We start from the raw sequence: 16,790 nt of genomic DNA, 5'->3' as shown, positions 1-16,790 counted from the left end.
GCGGGGGACACCGGGTGTGGGGGACAACAACACCGTGGGGGACAACACCGTGGGGGACAACACCGTGGGGGACACCAGTGTCGGCCGATGCCAGCACTGCCTGACACCATGGGTGGCATCTGGGTGACACTGCTGATGGGTGACACCGTGACGGGTGACACCACTGATGGCCGATGCCACCATCAGCCCCATCTGGGGCCGTGACAGCCCCACTCCAGGCCCATATATCGGTGCTGGGGCCTTCGTATTGGGGTCAGGGCCCTCATATTGGGGTCAGGGCCCTTATACCGGTGTCAGGGCCTTCATATCGGTTTCTGGGCCCTTACAGCGCTTCCTGGGCTCATACAGAACCAATTCGAGCTCATACAGAACCAATCCGCTCCCGTTTGTCCCCATTTTGGTCCCGCTCACCCCCATTTTGGTCCCATTTATCCCCAAACTGATCGCATAGATCCCAAATCAGGGGACCCCAATCAGGGCTCGTTTATTCCCAATCGGGGCCCATTTAAGCCCAGTCTGCTCCCGTACAGCCCGACCCGGCTCCGTAGAACCCCAATCCGGGCCTGTTTGACCCCAATTGGGGCCGATTTAGCCCAAATTTTCCCGCTCTCCCGTTGCCACGACGACGGCGCGCGGCGCCCCCCAGCGGCGCGGAGGACCCGGAAGCAGCGCCCGTTGCCGCGGTAACGGCGACGCTGCCGAGAGACGGAACCGGCACCGGAGGAACCGAACTGGCACAGAACCGGCACCGCTGGGACGGGACGGGAACCGAACCAGCCCCGCTGGGACCGAACCGGGACAGAACCGGCACCGCTGGGACGGGACAGGAACTGAACCAGCCCCGCTGGGACCGAACCGGGACAGAACTGGGACCGCTGGGACGGGACAGGAACCGAACCAGCCCCGCTGGGACCGAACCGGGACAGAACCGGCACCGCTGGGACGGGACAGGAACCGAACCAGCCCCGCTGGGACCGAACTGGGACAGAACCGGGACCGCTGGGACCAAACTGTGGCCGGTGAGACCGAACCGGGACTGAGCCGGGCCCGGTAGGATCGAACCGCGGCCGGGCCGTGCCCGGTGGGACAGGACCGGGACCGGGCCGTGCCGGGTGATACCGGGCCGTGCCCGGCGGTCCCGCCCCATGGAGCCCGACGCGCTCGTGCAGTGCCCGTACGACCGGAGCCACCAGGTGCGCGTGTGCCGCCTGCCCTATCACCTGGTGCGCTGCCAGCAGGTGCGCGGGGGACACACCGGGACCGGGGGGGCACCGGGACATGGGGGACACCGGGACCTGGGGGGACACCGGGACCTGGGGGGGCACCGGGACCTGGAGAGACACACCGGGACATGGGGGGACACCGGGACCTGGAGGAACACACCGGGACATGGGGGGACACACCGGGACCTGGGGGGACACACCGGGACATGGGGGGACACACCGGGACATGGGGGGACACCGGGACCTGGAGGAACACACCGGGACATGGGGGGACACACCGGGACCTGGGGGGACACACCGGGACATGGGGGGACACACCGGGACCGGGGGGGGGACACACCGGGACCTGGGGGGGACACCGGGACCTGGGGGGACACCGGGACATGGGGGGGACACACTGGGACATGGGGGGCACCGGGACACCTGGGGGGGCACCGGGACCTGGGGGGGACACACCGGGACATGGGGGGGACACCGGGACATGGAGGGGGACACTGGGACCTGGGGGACACACCGGGACATGGGGGGGACACCGGGACATGGAGGGGGGCACCGGGACCTGGGGGGACACCGGGACATGGGGGGGACACACTGGGACATGGGGGGGACACCGGGACATGGGGGGGGGGGGACACACCGGGACCTGGAGGGACACACCGGGACCTGGGGGGCACCGGGACCTGGGGGCGGGGCTGGAGACCGGGGCCTGCCGGGATCGGGCCGTTTTGAGGTCCAGGACCTGCCCTGATCGAAGTCTTTGTGGGTCTGGGGTCGCGGGGAATTTGGGTTGGGGTTCAGGACCTGACAGGTGAGGGGTCGGGGTCCGTTTTGGGGTCCAGGACCTGCCGGGGGGAGGCCGTGAGGGTCTGGGGTCCGCGGGGGGTTTGGGGTTGGGGGTCCAGGGCGCGCTGGGGGTCGCGGTCGGTGTCCCCCCCCCCAGTCCCCCCTGTCCCCCCCAGAACAACCCGCAGGTGTCCCGCACCTTGGCCACGTGTCCCTTCAACGCTCGCCACCGCGTCCCCCGCGGCCACCTGCGCAGCCACGTCACCTCCTGCCCCGACAAACTCCCGCTCGAGCTGCCCCCAGGTACGCGGTGTCCCCCCCCCGGGTGTCCCCAGCTGTCCCCAGCTGTGTCCCCCCCTCACCTCTGTCCCCGCAGACCCCGAGGACGCGGCCGGGGAGCCCCCCCTCGCCTGGCAGCCCCCCCCGTGCCGGGAGGACTGGGACGCAGGTGAGGGTCCCCAAGTGTCCCCAGAGCCCCCCCGGTGTCCCCCAGGGGCTGGCACGTCCCCGTCGTGTCCTCACGGTGTCCCCGTCGTGTCCCCTGCGCAGAGCTGAGCGAGCTGCAGCTGGAGGAGCCCCCCCCGTTCATCCTGCAGGTCACCAAGGGGGATCTGCCCACCCCCTGCTACAGGTGGGACCCGGGGACAGGGGTGTCACCCCCCTGAGTGCCACTCGGGTGTGTGTGAGTGTCCCCAAGTGCCACGCTCAGCTGTCTGTGTGTCCCCACGTGTCACACAGGTGTGTGAGTGTCCCCAGGTGTCACACTCAGGTGTGTGAGTGTCCCCACGTGCCACACTCAGCTGTCTGTGTGTCCCCAAGTGTCACACTCAGGTGTGTGAGTGTCCCCAGGTGTCACACTCAGCTGTGTGAGTGTCCCCAGGTGCCACAGCCGTGTCTGTGTGTCCCAAGTGCCACACTCATCTGTCTGTGTGTCCCCAAGTGTCACACAGGTGTGTGTGTCCCCAGGTGCCACACTCAGCTGTCTGTGTGTCCCCAAGTGCCACACTCAGGTGTGAGTGTCCCCACGTGCCACACTCATCTGTCTGTGTGTCCCCAAGTGTCACACTCAGCTGTGTGACTGTCCCCAAGTGCCACACTCAGGTGTGAGTGTCCCCACGTGCCACACTCATCTGTCTGTGTGTCCCCAAGTGTCACACTCAGCTGTGTGACTGTCCCCAAGTGCCACACTCAGGTGTGAGTGTCCCCACGTGCCACACTCATCTGTCTGTGTGTCCCCAAGTGTCACACTCAGCTGTGTGACTGTCCCCAAGTGCCACACTCAGGTGTGTGAGTGTCCCCAAGTGTCACACAGGTGTGTGAGTGTCCCCAAGTGCCACACTCAGGTGTGAGTGTCCCCACGTGCCACACTCATCTGTCTGTGTGTCCCCAAGTGTCACACTCAGCTGTGTGACTGTCCCCAAGTGCCACACTCAGGTGTGTGAGTGTCCCCAAGTGTCACACAGGTGTGTGACTGTCCCCAAGTGCCACACTCAGGTGTCCCCCCAGGGCACCTGCACTGACCCCCCCGCCCCTCTCGCCCCCAGCTCCGACCCCGCCACCCCCTCGGAGCGGCTGTCACCGAGGAAATCCCGCCCGGGGACCGCGGGACCGCGCCCGGGGACAGCACGGCCCAGGACGGCGGCAGCGAGAGGGGGCTCCTCCAAGGGCCGGGGGGTCCTGGGGGCCGGGAGGGGGCTCGGAGCCGGAGGGGCCCCCCCGGCTTTTAAATATTTTCGGAAATAAAATCGCTACAAGTCCCCGCGGTGTCCCCGCAGCCCGGGGGGGGCGGGAGGGGGGACAGGAGACACGCGGGGGTGGGAACGCGGGGATCCCCACCCTGCCCTGGCCTGGTCCTGTCCCCTCCCGGGCCTGGCAGTGTCCCTGTCACCCCCCCGGTGTCACCCTGCCACCCCCCTCGATGTGTCCCCGTCACTCCCTGTCCCGTCCCCCCCTCCCCGCATTCCCTTTCCCTCCGATCCGGCGCTCCCAGGAGGAATTTTGGGCTCGGGGGGGACTATTTTGGGGCCTCTTGCGCAAGCCCCCCCCCTCGCGCTCGGGGTACTGGGCCAGGGGACCCCGCCCTGGGGGGCGGACAAGGGGGGACCCCACCCTGGGGGAGGGGGGACAACAGGGGGGTCCCCACCCTGGGGGGCCGTGACGGGGGTGGGATCCCTGACCCCATCCTGGGAATCCTTCCCAAAAATTGTCACAGCGCATCCCCATCCCTGGGACCCCCCGGGACCCCCACCGGGACCCTCGGGAGGGGGGAGATCCCCACCCCCCCTCCCCAAATTCCTCCTCCCTCCGGCGGGATCGCTCCGGGCCCCCCCCCGCGCGCCGGGAGCCGCGCTCAGCTCGGAGCCACCGGATTTGGGGCGGAAAACGTGGAAATGGGAATTTCTGTGTCATCGGCACCGCCACCGCCACCCCCGCGCGCGCCCCGACACCTCCGGACCCCGGGATCCGCCCCCCTCCCGCCTGGATTTGGGGGAAAACGCCTTTTTCTCCCCTTTTTCCCCCTTTTCCAGGGGTTCACCCCGAGGGCAGCACAGGGTCCGGCGCGGGGGGAGCGGGGGGCGCTCTGGAAGGCTCTGGAATTGTGGAGAATTCCGGGATCGCAGCTGCGGGGCGGGATTCGGGATTCGGGATTCCCACCCCCGCCCCGGATCCCAACATCTGGCACAGCTGCGCCTCCCGAGCCCGTCCCCTTTCCCGCATTCCCCATCCCCATCCCGATCCCAACGCGGAGCCCTCACCCCGGGATCGCTCCCTCCCTTCCCTGGGCTTATCCCGCTCGTTTTTCCCCCAAAATCCCTTTTTTAAAACCCTTTTATTGGGAATTTTCCACCCCTCCCAGCTCCACGTGGAGAACCAGGACGCTCCCAGCGGGATTTATCCGCTCGCCCCAACCCAAATCCCACCCCACGCCTCAGGTGGGACCCCCCCCCAAATCCCACCCAGCTCCGGGACGGGGTTCAGGATGGATTTTTCCAGCTTTTTCCAGCTTTTTCCAGCTTTCCCTGACCCCTCTCCCTGCGTGTCCTGGCCCTGGCCGGGAGTTTTCCTGCGAGGGTGGATCCGGGCGGGGGCTGGAAAACGGGATCGCCGTCACCGTGTGGGAAAAAACAGGCGGATCCCGCTTTTCCACCAATTTTTCGTGGCGATTTTCCCTCTCCCCGGAGCCTTCCCCGGTCCCGCTCTCGCCGGGAATTCCCCGGGCAGGGAGGATCCGGAATGTTCTGGTGGCATCCCCCGATCTCTGTCACCCCCGTTGTCACCTTTGTTGTCCCACTTCCCCCCCAAATCCTGGAGGGAATTCTGCCCGTGGCACATTTGGGGTGATTTCCCGTTTTTTTGGCATCATCCCGGGGGTTTTTAACGACTTCTCCCCGTCCTGGCCTGGACAGGGATGGAGATCCCAGATTTTGGGGCTGCTGGGACCCCCCAAAAGAGCCCTGGGGTTCCTCGAGGCAGGAGTTTGGGGGAAAAACATGGAACACCCCAAAAACCAACACTTTCACCCCAAAACAGCGAGGGGAGGGGAGTCCCCCCAAAATCCCTTCCCGCTGCCGCAGCAGGAAAATCCCAGGATTTGGCCCCAAAATGCCCTGTGATGGATTGCAGGGGGATCACCCCAAATGGGGGGGGGGGGTGGGAAGGGTCACAAGAGGGGTGACCCCAAATGAGGACGTGGGGATGTGGGGACACAGGGATATGGGGACACGGAGAGATGGGATAAGAGGACATGGGGACACAGAGACATGGGGACACAGGGATATGGGGACATGGGGATATGGGGACATGGGGACATGGAATATGGGGGACATGGGGATATGGGGATACGGGGATATAGGGACATGGAGACATGGGTTCATGGGGGACACAGGGACATGGAATATGGGGGACATGGGGATATGGGGACACGGAGAGATGGGATAAGAGGACATGGGGATATGGGGACACGGGGACACGGGGACATGGGGACGTGGAGAGATGGGGACATGGGGATATGGGGACATGGAGACATGGGAACATGGGGATATGGGGACATGGGGATATGGGATAAGAGGACATGGGGATATGGGGACACGGGGACACAGGGACATGGGGGGACACAGGGACATGGGGACACGGGGACATGGGGACGTGGAGAGATGGGAACATGGGGATATGGGGACACGGGGATATGGGATAAGAGGACATGGGGATATGGGGATACGGGGACATGGGGGGACACAGGGACATGGGGACACGGGGACATGGGTATATGGGGACATGGAATATGGGGACATGGGGATATGGGGACACGGAGAGATGGGATAAGAGGACATGGGGACACAGAGACATGGGGACAGGGGGACATGGGGACATAGGGACAGCCAGCACAGGCATGTGGCAGCTCCCTGTGCCGCGGGGTCCCGTGTCCCTGTTTCCGCACGTTCCCGGAATGTTCCCTCACACACTCACACTCACACTCCCACTCACTCTCACACTCGCCTGTGTCACCCTCGGCCGTGCCCCCCCCGTGTCCCCCCCGTGTCCCCCCCCTCGGGGCCCCCCGGGCTGGCCCCGCTCCCGCTCCCCACGGCCGCCAGCGCCTTTTTGGGAAGCGCCGGTGCCGGGGCCCCCCCGCGCCCCCCCCGCGCTCGCCCGGGCTCCCGGCCAGCCCCGACCCCCCCCGCGCCCCCCGCCCCGGGGACACCGAGGGGACACCGGGGGGACACCGGGGGGACACCGAGGCACCGGCGCTCCCCGCCCGCTCTGGGGGTCACCCCCGGTGGTCGCCGCGCCCCGAGACCCCCCAGGCGTGCCCCGGGGGGGTCGGGGGTGCCGGGGGGGCGCGGGGGGTGACGTGGCCCCGCCGCCGGGCCGGGCTATATACGGGGCTGGCGGCGGCCGTGACTCAGGCCGGGCCCCGCCGGGCCCCCCCGGTGACTCAGGGACGCGCCGGCACCGCTGGGACAGCGGCGGGGGGGTCCCCACAGCGGGGCGGGGGCGCCGGGGGACCCTGGGGACACCCCCCGGGGCTGGGGGACGTGGGGTGTCCCCCCACCAAAATGGGGCTGGGGGATCCTGGGGACACTCCCGCGGGGAGTCCCTGGGAGGGGGGGTCTGGGGATGTCCCCGGGGTGGGGACATGGGGGTGGGGCACCTTGGGACAGCACCCCTGGGTGACCCTGGGGGGGACAATGGGGGGGCAGAGCGGGTGGGAAACGGAGGCAGCAGTGGGACACGGGGATTTGGGGTTTTGGGGATTTGGGGTTTTGGGGTTTTGGGGTTTTGGGGTTTTGGGGATTTGGGGATTTGGGGATTTGGGGACACGGTGACACAGGGGGATGTGCGGATGGGGGATATGGGGTGGGGGGATTTGGGGACACGGGGACGAGGAGTGCGAGCAGGGGGACAGAGCCGGGACACGCTCGAGGGGACGGTACCAGGCCACGCGCCCGCCCACGGGCCCGGTGTCACCGCACGGTGTCACAGCCCATGGTCACGGTGTCACCCCACGCGTGTGCACACAATCACCCGCGATCTCGGTGCCACCACCCGCGCGTGTCCGGGGCCGGTGCCCGGGCCCGGTGCGCGGCAGGAAAGGCCCCGGCGCCAGCGCATTGTTCCCCCCCGCCCGCCACTTCCCCCCCGGCCACGGAAACGTCCCCATTGTCCCCACGGGCTCCGCGCCACCGCCGGGCACACGCGCGCGGGGACACGCGGGGACACACACGGGGACACACCCGCGACCACCCGCGTCCCCCACCCCGGCCACGGCCTGGGTGCCCCTGGGGGGTGTCCCCGGGGGGGACCGCGGTGTCCCCACGGTCACCTGGGCGCTCCCATCCCCCCCGGAGCCCCCCGAGCCCCCCGACCCCGGCCCAGCTGCGCGGGCGCCGTTGCATCAGCGGCGCTGGAATGCGGCGGCTGCGGGGCGAGGCCCCCGACCCCGGCCCCCTGCACGCCCCCTTCGCACGCCCCCCCCCACCCCTTTGCACGCCCCCGGCCCCTCTTGCACGCCCCCCACCCACTTGCACACCCCCTTTGCACGCCCCCCACCCTTTACACGTCCCCCCTGCGCGTCCCCGGCCCCCCCCCCCCCCGCACACGCGGGCACGCGCCTCGCACGGGGCCGGGGGTGTCCCCGCGTGTCCCCCCGTGTCCCCCCGTGTCCCCCCCTTTGCACGGGCACGGGGGGGCCGCACACGCGTGGGGGGGGAGGCACCTCCTGGGGGTCCCCGTGTCCCTCCTTGTGCTTCCCGGCGGGGTCCCACTGTGCCCCCGTGTCCCCCCAAGGAGGTCCCAGCCCCACCACGCACCCGCTGTGTCCCCATGGGGGTCCGGTCCCCCCCCGTGGGGGTCCTGTCCCTCCCCGTGCCCCCCCGTGGGGGTCCCACCCCCTCCGTGGGAACGGCTCCAGCCTCGGCCCCGTTTCCGCTCTTTCCTTCCAGGAAGCGGCGCCGGGATCCGGCCTCCCCCCGTGTCCCCCGCGGTGTCCCCTTCCTCCCGCCGCGTCCCCGGCCCTGCCACCCCCCGGCCTGTCCCCCGTGCCCCGTCCCCCCCACGCCGTGTCCTGCAGTGTCTCCCTGGTGTCCCCAAGTGTCCCGTGTCGCCCACGTACCCCCGTGTCCCCTGTGCCTGTCCCGCTCGTGTCCCCCCCCACTGTCCTGGTGTCCCCCAAACGTCCCAGTACCCCCAGTGTCCCCGTACCCCAGTGTCCCAGTGTCCCTGTCCCTCATGCGCCGGTGCCCCAAGGTGTCCCAGTGTCTTTCGGGTGTCCCTGTCCCCGCTGTCCCATTGCCCTCAGGGTGTCTCTGGGGTGTCCCACTCCCTGATGTCTTGATGTCCCTCGGGTGTCCTTCAGGTGTCCCCGTCCCTGATGTCGCAGTGTCCCCGGGCTGTCCCAGGGTGTCCCGGTGCCCTTGCAGTGTCCCGGTATCCCTCGAGTGCCCCATTCCCTGATGTCGCGGTGTTCCCGGAGTGTCCCGGTGCTCCCAGACTGTCCCGCTCCCCTCTGACTGGCTCCCCTCGGGGTGTCCCCGTCCCTGATGTCCCCTTGTCCCCGAGCTGGCCCGCTCCCCACGGGATGTCCCATTCCCGCCGATCCCGGATGTCCCGCTGTCCCCGGGGTGTCCCTGTCCCTGATGTCCCGGTGTCCCCGGCGTGTCCCGCTCCCCCCGGGGTGTCCCTGTCCCTGACGTCCCGCTGTCCCCGGGGTGTCCCGGTGTCCCCGGGGTGTCCCTGACGTCCCGCTGATCCCGGGGTGTCCCGGTGTCCCCGGGGTGTCCCTGTCCCTGACGTGCCGCTCCCCCCGGAGTGCCCCGCTCCCCCCGGGCTCCCCGCCGCCCGGTGCCGGTGCCGGTGCCCGGCGGGGCCGTGGCTCCTCCCCGGTGAGTCACGGCGGGGCGGGGCGGCCCCGGGCCCCCCCCGGGCACTTTCCGAGGGGACTCGGGAGCGGGAGCAGCGCCGAGCCCGGGCAGCCCCGACCGCCATGGCCCCGGCCCCGGCCCCCCCGCGCCGCCCCCGGCCCCGGCGCCGCTGCCGGGCCCGGATCCCGCTCCCGGTGCCGCTCCCGCTGCTGCTCCCGCTGCTGCTCCCGCCGGTCGCCGCCTTCAACCTGGAGGCGTCGCGGCCCGTGGTCTTCCGCGGGGCCCCCGGGTCCCTCTTCGGCTTCGCGCTGGACTTTTACCTGCCCGAGCCCCGCAGGTACCGGGAACCGAGCCGGGAACGGCACCGCGGACCGGGAACCGCGCCGGGAACCGGCACCGCGAACCGAGAACCGCTGCGGGACGGGACGGGGCGGGGGCGGCAAGCGGCGCCGGGGCGGGAGCGGCCCCCGGGAGCAGCCGCCGGGAAGCGGGGAGGGCGGCGGGACGGGCACGGAGGGAGGGAGAGCGGAACCGGGAACCGGGAAAGGGACGGGAACCGGGCACCGGAGCGGGATGAGAGTGGGAGCGGCCGCCGGGAGCGGGAGCGGCCCGGTGGGACGGGGAGCGGCCCCGGAGCGGGGCGGGGAGGGGAGGGACGGCCCCGGGAGCGGAATAACGGGAACGGGACAGCGGGAACCGGGAATGGGAAGGGGCACCGGGAACGGGACCGGGCGGGGGGCAACGGGAACCGGGAATGGGAACGGGGAGTAGGAACCGGGGACCAAGAGTGGGAACCGGGACCGGGACGGGGAAAAGGGAGCGGGACCCGGGGAACGAGGCGGTCCCGGGGACTGGGCCGGGTCAGCGGGAACCGGGAACGGGGCAGCGGGGCGGGGACGGGGACCGGGAATGGGAAGCAGGAAGCGGGGCCGGGTAACGGGAACCGGGAGGGTCTGGCCCGGGGGTCCCGAGCGGGGCCGAGCCCCGGTCCCCCCGTGTCCCCCCGTGTCCGCCCCGCGCCGGCCCCGCCGGGGGTCCCGGGGCCCCGCTGCCCCCGGGCCGGAGCGTTTCCTGTAACCGGAGCCGGGAGCTGCCCCCGAGGGGCTCAGGGGGGGCTCGGGGGGACCCAAACATCTGGGGGGGGACCCAGGCACGGCCCTGCCGCCCCGCCAACCTCCACGCGTGTCCCCAGCCGGGGGGGCCCGGGCGTTCCGGGGCGAACCGGGGGGCACCCAGCGAGTTTCCCTCCCCGCCCCGGGACCCCCCCGGCCGTGTCCCGTCCGGGGGCGGACTCGGCGCTTCCTCCCCCCGGGCCGGAAGGGGTCACCAGGCCCAGCCCCGGGGCTGGGTCAGAGGGGCCCGGGGGACACCCGTGGGACCCCCCCCGGCCCCGGCCCGGCTCCCCGCGGGTGACAACCCCCTTCTGTCCCCCCCCCCCCCACCTTGGGGTCACCCCGCTGAGCGCCCCCTGCTCCCCCCCCAGTGTCAGCATCCTGGTGGGGGCCCCCAAGGCCAACACGAGCCAGCCCAATGTCACCCAGGGGGGGGCCGTGTTCCACTGCCCGTGGCCCCCCGGCGGCGACTGCACCCCCATCGACTTCGACCACATCGGTGAGGGGGCCTGGGGACGCGGGGGGACACGGGGGGACACGGGGGGACACGGGGGGGACAGGGACTCGGGGGGGAAGGGGACACGTGGGGGGACAGGACCCCCCCAGGGGTGGGGAAAGGGAAGGGGACACGGGCAGGGACAAATCCCCCAGGAATGGGGACAGGATCAGGGCACGGGACAGGGATGGGGACGGAGGTGGGGGACGGGGTGTGGGGACAGGGATGTGGCCACGGCCCGGGGGGACAGGGACACAGCGGTGGCACCCAGCGGCCCCCCCAGGGCCCCTCCGAGAGCCCCCCCAGCGCAGCCCCGTGTCCCCGTCCCCCCCCGTCCCCCTCCCCCCGCTGGCCTTGGCTCCCGTTAATGATCAACCCGGGGGGGGGCCGGGGGGGGCCGGGGGTCCCCGGGGGCTGCGGCCGCGGGGGCGGGGGGGTGGCCTGACCCCTGTCCCCCCCAGGGACCCGCACCCACGACTTTGGGGGCAACAGCAGCGACGCCCCCGAGCCCGTGGAGTTCAAGTCCCTGCAGTGGTTCGGGGCCACCGTGCGGGCCCACAACGGCTCCATCCTGGTGCGGGGACACCGGGGGGACACTGGGGACACTGGGGGGGACACTGGGGACACTGGGGGACACTGGGGGGATACTGGGAGGCTTGGGGGGCACTGGGGACACTGGGGGGACACTGGGGGACACTGGGGACACTGGGGGGACACTGGGAGGCTGGGGGGGACACTGGGGACACTGGTGGGGACGGGGTGGCTTGGGGGGCACTGGGGACACTGGGGGGACACTGGGGGGACACTGAGGGGACAGGCGGGCACTGGGGACACTGGAGGGACACGGAGGGGACACTGGGGGGCTCGGGGGGCACTGGGGGGTATGGGAGGATACTGGGGACACTGGGGGGCTCGGGGGACACTGGGGGACACTGGGGACACCAAAGGGGCGAGCAGGGCCCACCCAGCGGTGCCCGGGCCCACCCCCCACGCCCCCCCCCCCCCAGGCCTGCGCCCCCCTGTACAGCTGGAGCCCCCCCAAGGAGGAGGGGGGGGCTCGGGAGCCGGTGGGCTCCTGCTTCCTCTCCATCGGCAACTTCTCCAAGTTTGTGGAATACGCTCCCTGCCGCTCAGGTGGGACCCCCGGGACCCCCCCGGGACCCCCCCAGGACCCCCCAGAACCGCCCCCTCACCCTGTCCCCCAAAGGGTGGCACCTCCAAACCCCCCCCCCCCTCCATGGGACCCTGGGTGTCACCCCCCTGGCCGTGTCCAGACCCCCAACTCTGCCTGATCCCCGGGGACCCCTCCCCGGTACCCCTCGGGACCTGCCCCAAACCTCCAGGCACCCCTAACCCCCCCCATGGGACCCTGGGTGCCACCCCCGGCCATGTCCAGACCCCCAGGGTGACCCCCCCAAACTCTACCTGGTCCCTCGGGGGAGGGGGGTGACACCCCCAGAGCCCCCCCGGGACCCCCAACGACCCCCACGTGTCCCCCCAGACCTGAACTCGGCGGCGGGGCAGGGGTACTGCCAGGGGGGCTTCAGCGCCGAGTTCACCCAGGTGGGAGCTCGGGGGGGCTCTGGGGGGGCTCAGGGCACAGAGGGGTGGGGGGTGAGGGGGGAATGATGAGAGGGGTTTTGGGGGGTCCTGGGGGGGGTCACAGGAGGGTGAGGGTGGGGCTGGGGAATCCTGAGGGGTTTTTTGGGGGGTCCTGAGGGGTTTTGGGGGGTCTGGGGGACTTGGGGGGCGGGGCGGCGCAGGGGGTCCTGGGGAGTCACAGGGGAGTGAGGGTGGGGCTGGGGTGTTTTGGGGTTTTTGGGGGGGGTCCTGGGGGGTTTTGGAGGTCCTGGGGGGTTTTGGGGGGGGTTCGGGGGGTGCCCCGGCCTGAGGAGGGGTCCCCCGGTGTCTCTGCAGACCGGGCGGGTGCTCCTGGGGGGGCCCGGCAGCTACTTCTGGCAAGGTGAGACCCCTGTCCCCACTGTCCCCAGTGTCCCCTGCCTGTCCCCTGTGTGTGTCCTGCCTGTCCCTCCTGTCCCCCACCTCCCTGCCCACCCTGTCCCTGTCCCTATCCCTGTCCCTGCCCACCCTGTCCCTGTCCGCCATCCCTGTCCCCCTGTCCCCATCCCCCTGTCCCTGTCCCCGTCCCCATCCCCATCCCCCTGTCCTTGTCCCTGTCCCCCTGTCCCCATCCCCCTGTCCCTGTCCCCTGTCCTTGTCCCTGTCCCCCTCTCCCCATCCCCCTGTCCCTGTCCCTGTTCCCCGTCCCTGTCCCCCTGTCCCCCGTCCCCGTCCCCGTCCCCTGTCCCTGTCCCTGTCCCCTCTCCCTGTCCCCATCCCCCTGTCCCTGTCCCTGTCCCCTCTCCCTGTCCCTGTCCCCCTGTCCCCTGTCCCTGTCCCTGTCCCCCTGTCCCTGTCCCTGTCCCCTGTCCCTGTCCCTGTCCCCCTGTCCCCTGTCCCTGTCCCTGTCCCCCTGTCCCTGTCCCTGTCCCCGCGGTGTCCCCGCGGTGTCCCCGGGCCGCTGCTGAGGTGTCCCCCAGGGCAGGTGATGTCGGCGACACAGGAGCAGATCGCGGCCGGGAACTTCCCCGAGTACCTGATCCAGGAGGTGCCGGGGCAGCTGCAGACACGGCAGGCGGCTCCAAGCCACGACGACAGCTACATGGGTGGGGACATGGGGACAGGGGACATGGGGACATGGGGACATGGGGACATGGGGACAGCTACATGGGTGGGGACATGGGAACAGGGGACAGGGGACATGGGGACATGGGGACATGGGGACAGCTACATGGGTGGGGACATGGGGACAGGGGGACAGGGGACATGGGGACATGGGGACAGCTACATGGGTGGGGACATGGGGACAGGGGACATGGGGACATGGGGACAGCTACATGGGTGGGGACATGGGAACAGGGGACAGGGGACATGGGGACATGGGGACATGGGGACATGGGGACAGCTACATGGGTGGGGACATGGGGACAGGGGACAGGGGACATGGGGACATGGGGACATGGGGACAGCTACATGGGTGGGGACATGGGGACAGGGGGACAGGGGACATGGGGACATGGGGACATGGGGACAGCTACATGGGTGGGGACATGGGGACAGGGGACATGGGGACATGGGGACATGGGGACATGGGGACAGCTACATGGGTGGGGACATGGGGACAGGGGACAGGGGACATGGGGACATGGGGACATGGGGACAGCTACATGGGTGGGGACATGGGGACAGGGGGACAGGGGACATGGGGACATGGGGACATGGGGACAGCTACATGGGTGGGGACATGGGGACAGGGGACATGGGGACATGGGGACATGGGGACATGGGGACAGCTACATGGGTGGGGACATGGGGACAGGGGACAGGGGACATGGGGACATGGGGACATGGGGACATGGGGACAGCTACATGGGTGGGGACATGGGAACAGGGGACAGGGGACATGGGGACATGGGGACATGGGGACATGGGGACAGCTACATGGGTGGGGACATGGGAACAGGGGACAGGGGACATGGGGACATGGGGACATGGGGACAGCTACATGGGTGGGGACATGGGGACAGGGGACATGGGGACATGGGGACATGGGGACAGCTACATGGGTGGGGACATGGGAACAGGGGACGGGGACATGGGGACATGGGGACATGGGGACAGCTACATGGGTGGGGACATGGGGACAGGGGGACAGGGGACATGGGGACATGGGGACATGGGGACAGCTACATGGGTGGGGACATGGGGACAGGGGACATGGGGACATGGGGACATGGGGACATGGGGACAGCTACATGGGTGGGGACATGGGAACAGGGGGGACATGGGGACATGGGGACATGGGGACACCAACACGGACATGGGGACAGGGGACAGCGACATGGGGACAGGGGGACATGGGGACATGGGGACAGCGACATGGGGACATGGGGACAGGGGGACATGGGGACAGGGGACAGCGACATGGGGACATGGGGACATGGGGACATGGGGACAGCTACATGGGTGGGGACATGGGAACAGGGGACAGGGGACATGGGGACATGGGGACATGGGGACAGCTACATGGGTGGGGACATGGGGACAGGGGACAGGGGACATGGGGACATGGGGACATGGGGACATGGGGACAGCTACATGGGTGGGGACATGGGGACAGGGGGACAGGGGACATGGGGACATGGGGACATGGGGACATGGGGACATGGGGACAGCTACATGGGTGGGGACATGGGGACAGGGGGACAGGGGACATGGGGACATGGGGACATGGGGACAGCTACATGGGTGGGGACATGGGGACAGGGGACATGGGACATGGGGACAGCTACATGGGTGGGGACAGGGGACAGGGGACAAGGACAGGGGACAGGGGACAGCTACATGGGTGGGGACAGGAGACAGGGGACAGGGGACACAGGGACATGGGGACAGGGACAGGGGACAGGGACAGGGGACAGGGGACAGCTACATGGGTGGGGACAGGGGACAGGGACATGGGGACATGGGGACAGGGGATACACAGAATGGGGACAGGGAGGACAGGGGGCCGTGGGGACACGAGGGAACAGGGGGACAAAGGGGACAAAGGGGACACGGGCGTGTGTGTGGACAGGCCATGGCAGGGGACAGAGGGACACGGGGGTCACTGGGACACGGGGACACAGGGCAGGGTGGCATCAGTGGCACGGGTGACAACCCAGGTGACACCTCCCCCCCCTCGCCCAGGCTACTCGGTGGCAGTCGGGGAGTTCAGCGGTGACACCACGCAAGGTGGGTGACACCGGGTGATGGGGGACGGTGACATGGGGGGGTCCCACCCCCCACCCTCCCCCCCCGGCCACCCCCTGAGGGCGTCCCTTTGTCCCCACAGACTTCGTGGCCGGTGTCCCCAAGGGCAACCTCACCTACGGCTACGTAAGGACGGGGACACGGAGGGGACACTGGGGGGACACTGGGGGACGCAGGGGGGCACTGGGGGGTGGCAGTGCCCGTGTCCCCCCCCCGCCCGCTGCCTCAGTGTCCCCCCCGTGTCCCCGTTGTCCCCAGGTCACCATCCTCAATGGCACCAACATGAGGTCCCTGTACAACTTCTCAGGGGAGCAGGTGGGGACAGGAGGGGACAGAGGGGACAGAGGGGTCCTGGGGGGGTCCTGGGGGGTCCGGGGGGGGGAGTTACACCCAGGGAGGGAGGGAGAAAAGGGGGGGGGTCCCAATAGGGGGGGGGGGGGCTGGACCTGGGTGTGGGGTCCCCGTGGAGGGGAGGGGGGGAACTCGAGGGGTTTGGGGGGGGGGGGGGGTCACCACCCCCATCTCGGCCCCCCCCGGACCCCCCCTCACCCCGCTCTGCCCTCCCCCCCCACCCCCCCAGATGGCCTCGTACTTCGGCTACGCCGTGGCTGCCACCGATGTCAACAACGACGGGTGAGGGACCCCCCCCGACCCCCCCGGGACACCCCAAACCCCCCCGGAACTGCCGGGACCCCCAAACCCCCTCCAGGACAACCCCGACCCCTCAGGACCCCTCCGGGACCCCCCCCGGGACCCCCTCAGACCCTTCTGGACCCTTCCCTGACCCCTCCCCGGTGCCCCCGAAGCTGCTCTGTGCCCCCCCGACCACCCCCAATCTGCTCTGTGCCCCCCCCCGATCCCCCCTGACCCGCCCCAAATCAGCTCTGTGCCCCCCCTTCCCCCAGCACCCCCCAAATCAGCTCTGTGCTCCCCGCGACCCCCCCAGCACCCCCCAAATCAGCTCTGTGCCCCCTCCGTTCCCCCCCGACCCCCCCCAAATCAG

At 70.0% G+C, this 16,790-nt stretch overlaps 2 protein-coding genes across 2 annotated transcripts in view; both read left to right on the top strand.

Moving 5' to 3' along the window:
* The first annotated feature begins 85 nt into the window (after positions 1 to 85).
* GTSF1 (gametocyte specific factor 1) lies at positions 86 to 3,749 on the top strand. Its single transcript, XM_032093835.1, has 5 exons — positions 86 to 1,238; positions 2,183 to 2,309; positions 2,383 to 2,454; positions 2,556 to 2,637; positions 3,551 to 3,749. The coding sequence occupies exons 1-5, from the start codon at positions 1,146 to 1,148 to the stop codon at positions 3,747 to 3,749; spliced, it is 573 nt and encodes a 190-aa protein (XP_031949726.1). The 5' UTR covers positions 86 to 1,145.
* A 5,725-nt stretch (positions 3,750 to 9,474) lies between these two features.
* The window catches only part of ITGA5 (integrin subunit alpha 5), a 19,220-nt gene continuing 11,904 nt past the window's right edge, over positions 9,475 to 16,790 (top strand). The window contains exons 1-11 of the mRNA XM_032093834.1: positions 9,475 to 9,704; positions 10,851 to 10,978; positions 11,437 to 11,549; positions 11,983 to 12,109; positions 12,477 to 12,538; positions 12,893 to 12,938; positions 13,516 to 13,641; positions 15,725 to 15,769; positions 15,870 to 15,913; positions 16,046 to 16,102; positions 16,368 to 16,420. Of these exons, the coding sequence (XP_031949725.1) occupies positions 9,490 to 9,704; positions 10,851 to 10,978; positions 11,437 to 11,549; positions 11,983 to 12,109; positions 12,477 to 12,538; positions 12,893 to 12,938; positions 13,516 to 13,641; positions 15,725 to 15,769; positions 15,870 to 15,913; positions 16,046 to 16,102; positions 16,368 to 16,420 (1,016 nt within the window). The 5' untranslated portion in view covers positions 9,475 to 9,489. The remainder of the gene's footprint in view (positions 9,705 to 10,850; positions 10,979 to 11,436; positions 11,550 to 11,982; positions 12,110 to 12,476; positions 12,539 to 12,892; positions 12,939 to 13,515; positions 13,642 to 15,724; positions 15,770 to 15,869; positions 15,914 to 16,045; positions 16,103 to 16,367; positions 16,421 to 16,790) is intronic.

This window comes from Corvus moneduloides, chromosome 30 (assembly GCF_009650955.1).
Source record: "Corvus moneduloides isolate bCorMon1 chromosome 30, bCorMon1.pri, whole genome shotgun sequence".
Classification (NCBI taxonomy): domain Eukaryota; kingdom Metazoa; phylum Chordata; class Aves; order Passeriformes; family Corvidae; genus Corvus; species Corvus moneduloides.
This window is presented reverse-complemented; position numbering and strand designations above follow the sequence as displayed.

Coding starts and splice junctions, on each gene's coding strand:
- GTSF1 (XM_032093835.1), top strand. CDS start 1,146: ATGGAGCCCGACGCGCTCGTGCAGTGCCCGTACGACCGGAGCCACCAG. Junction 2,455..2,555: donor CCGGGAGGACTGGGACGCAG/GTGAGGGTCCCC, acceptor TCCCCTGCGCAG/AGCTGAGCGAGCTGCAGCTG. Junction 2,638..3,550: donor CTGCCCACCCCCTGCTACAG/GTGGGACCCGGG, acceptor TCTCGCCCCCAG/CTCCGACCCCGCCACCCCCT.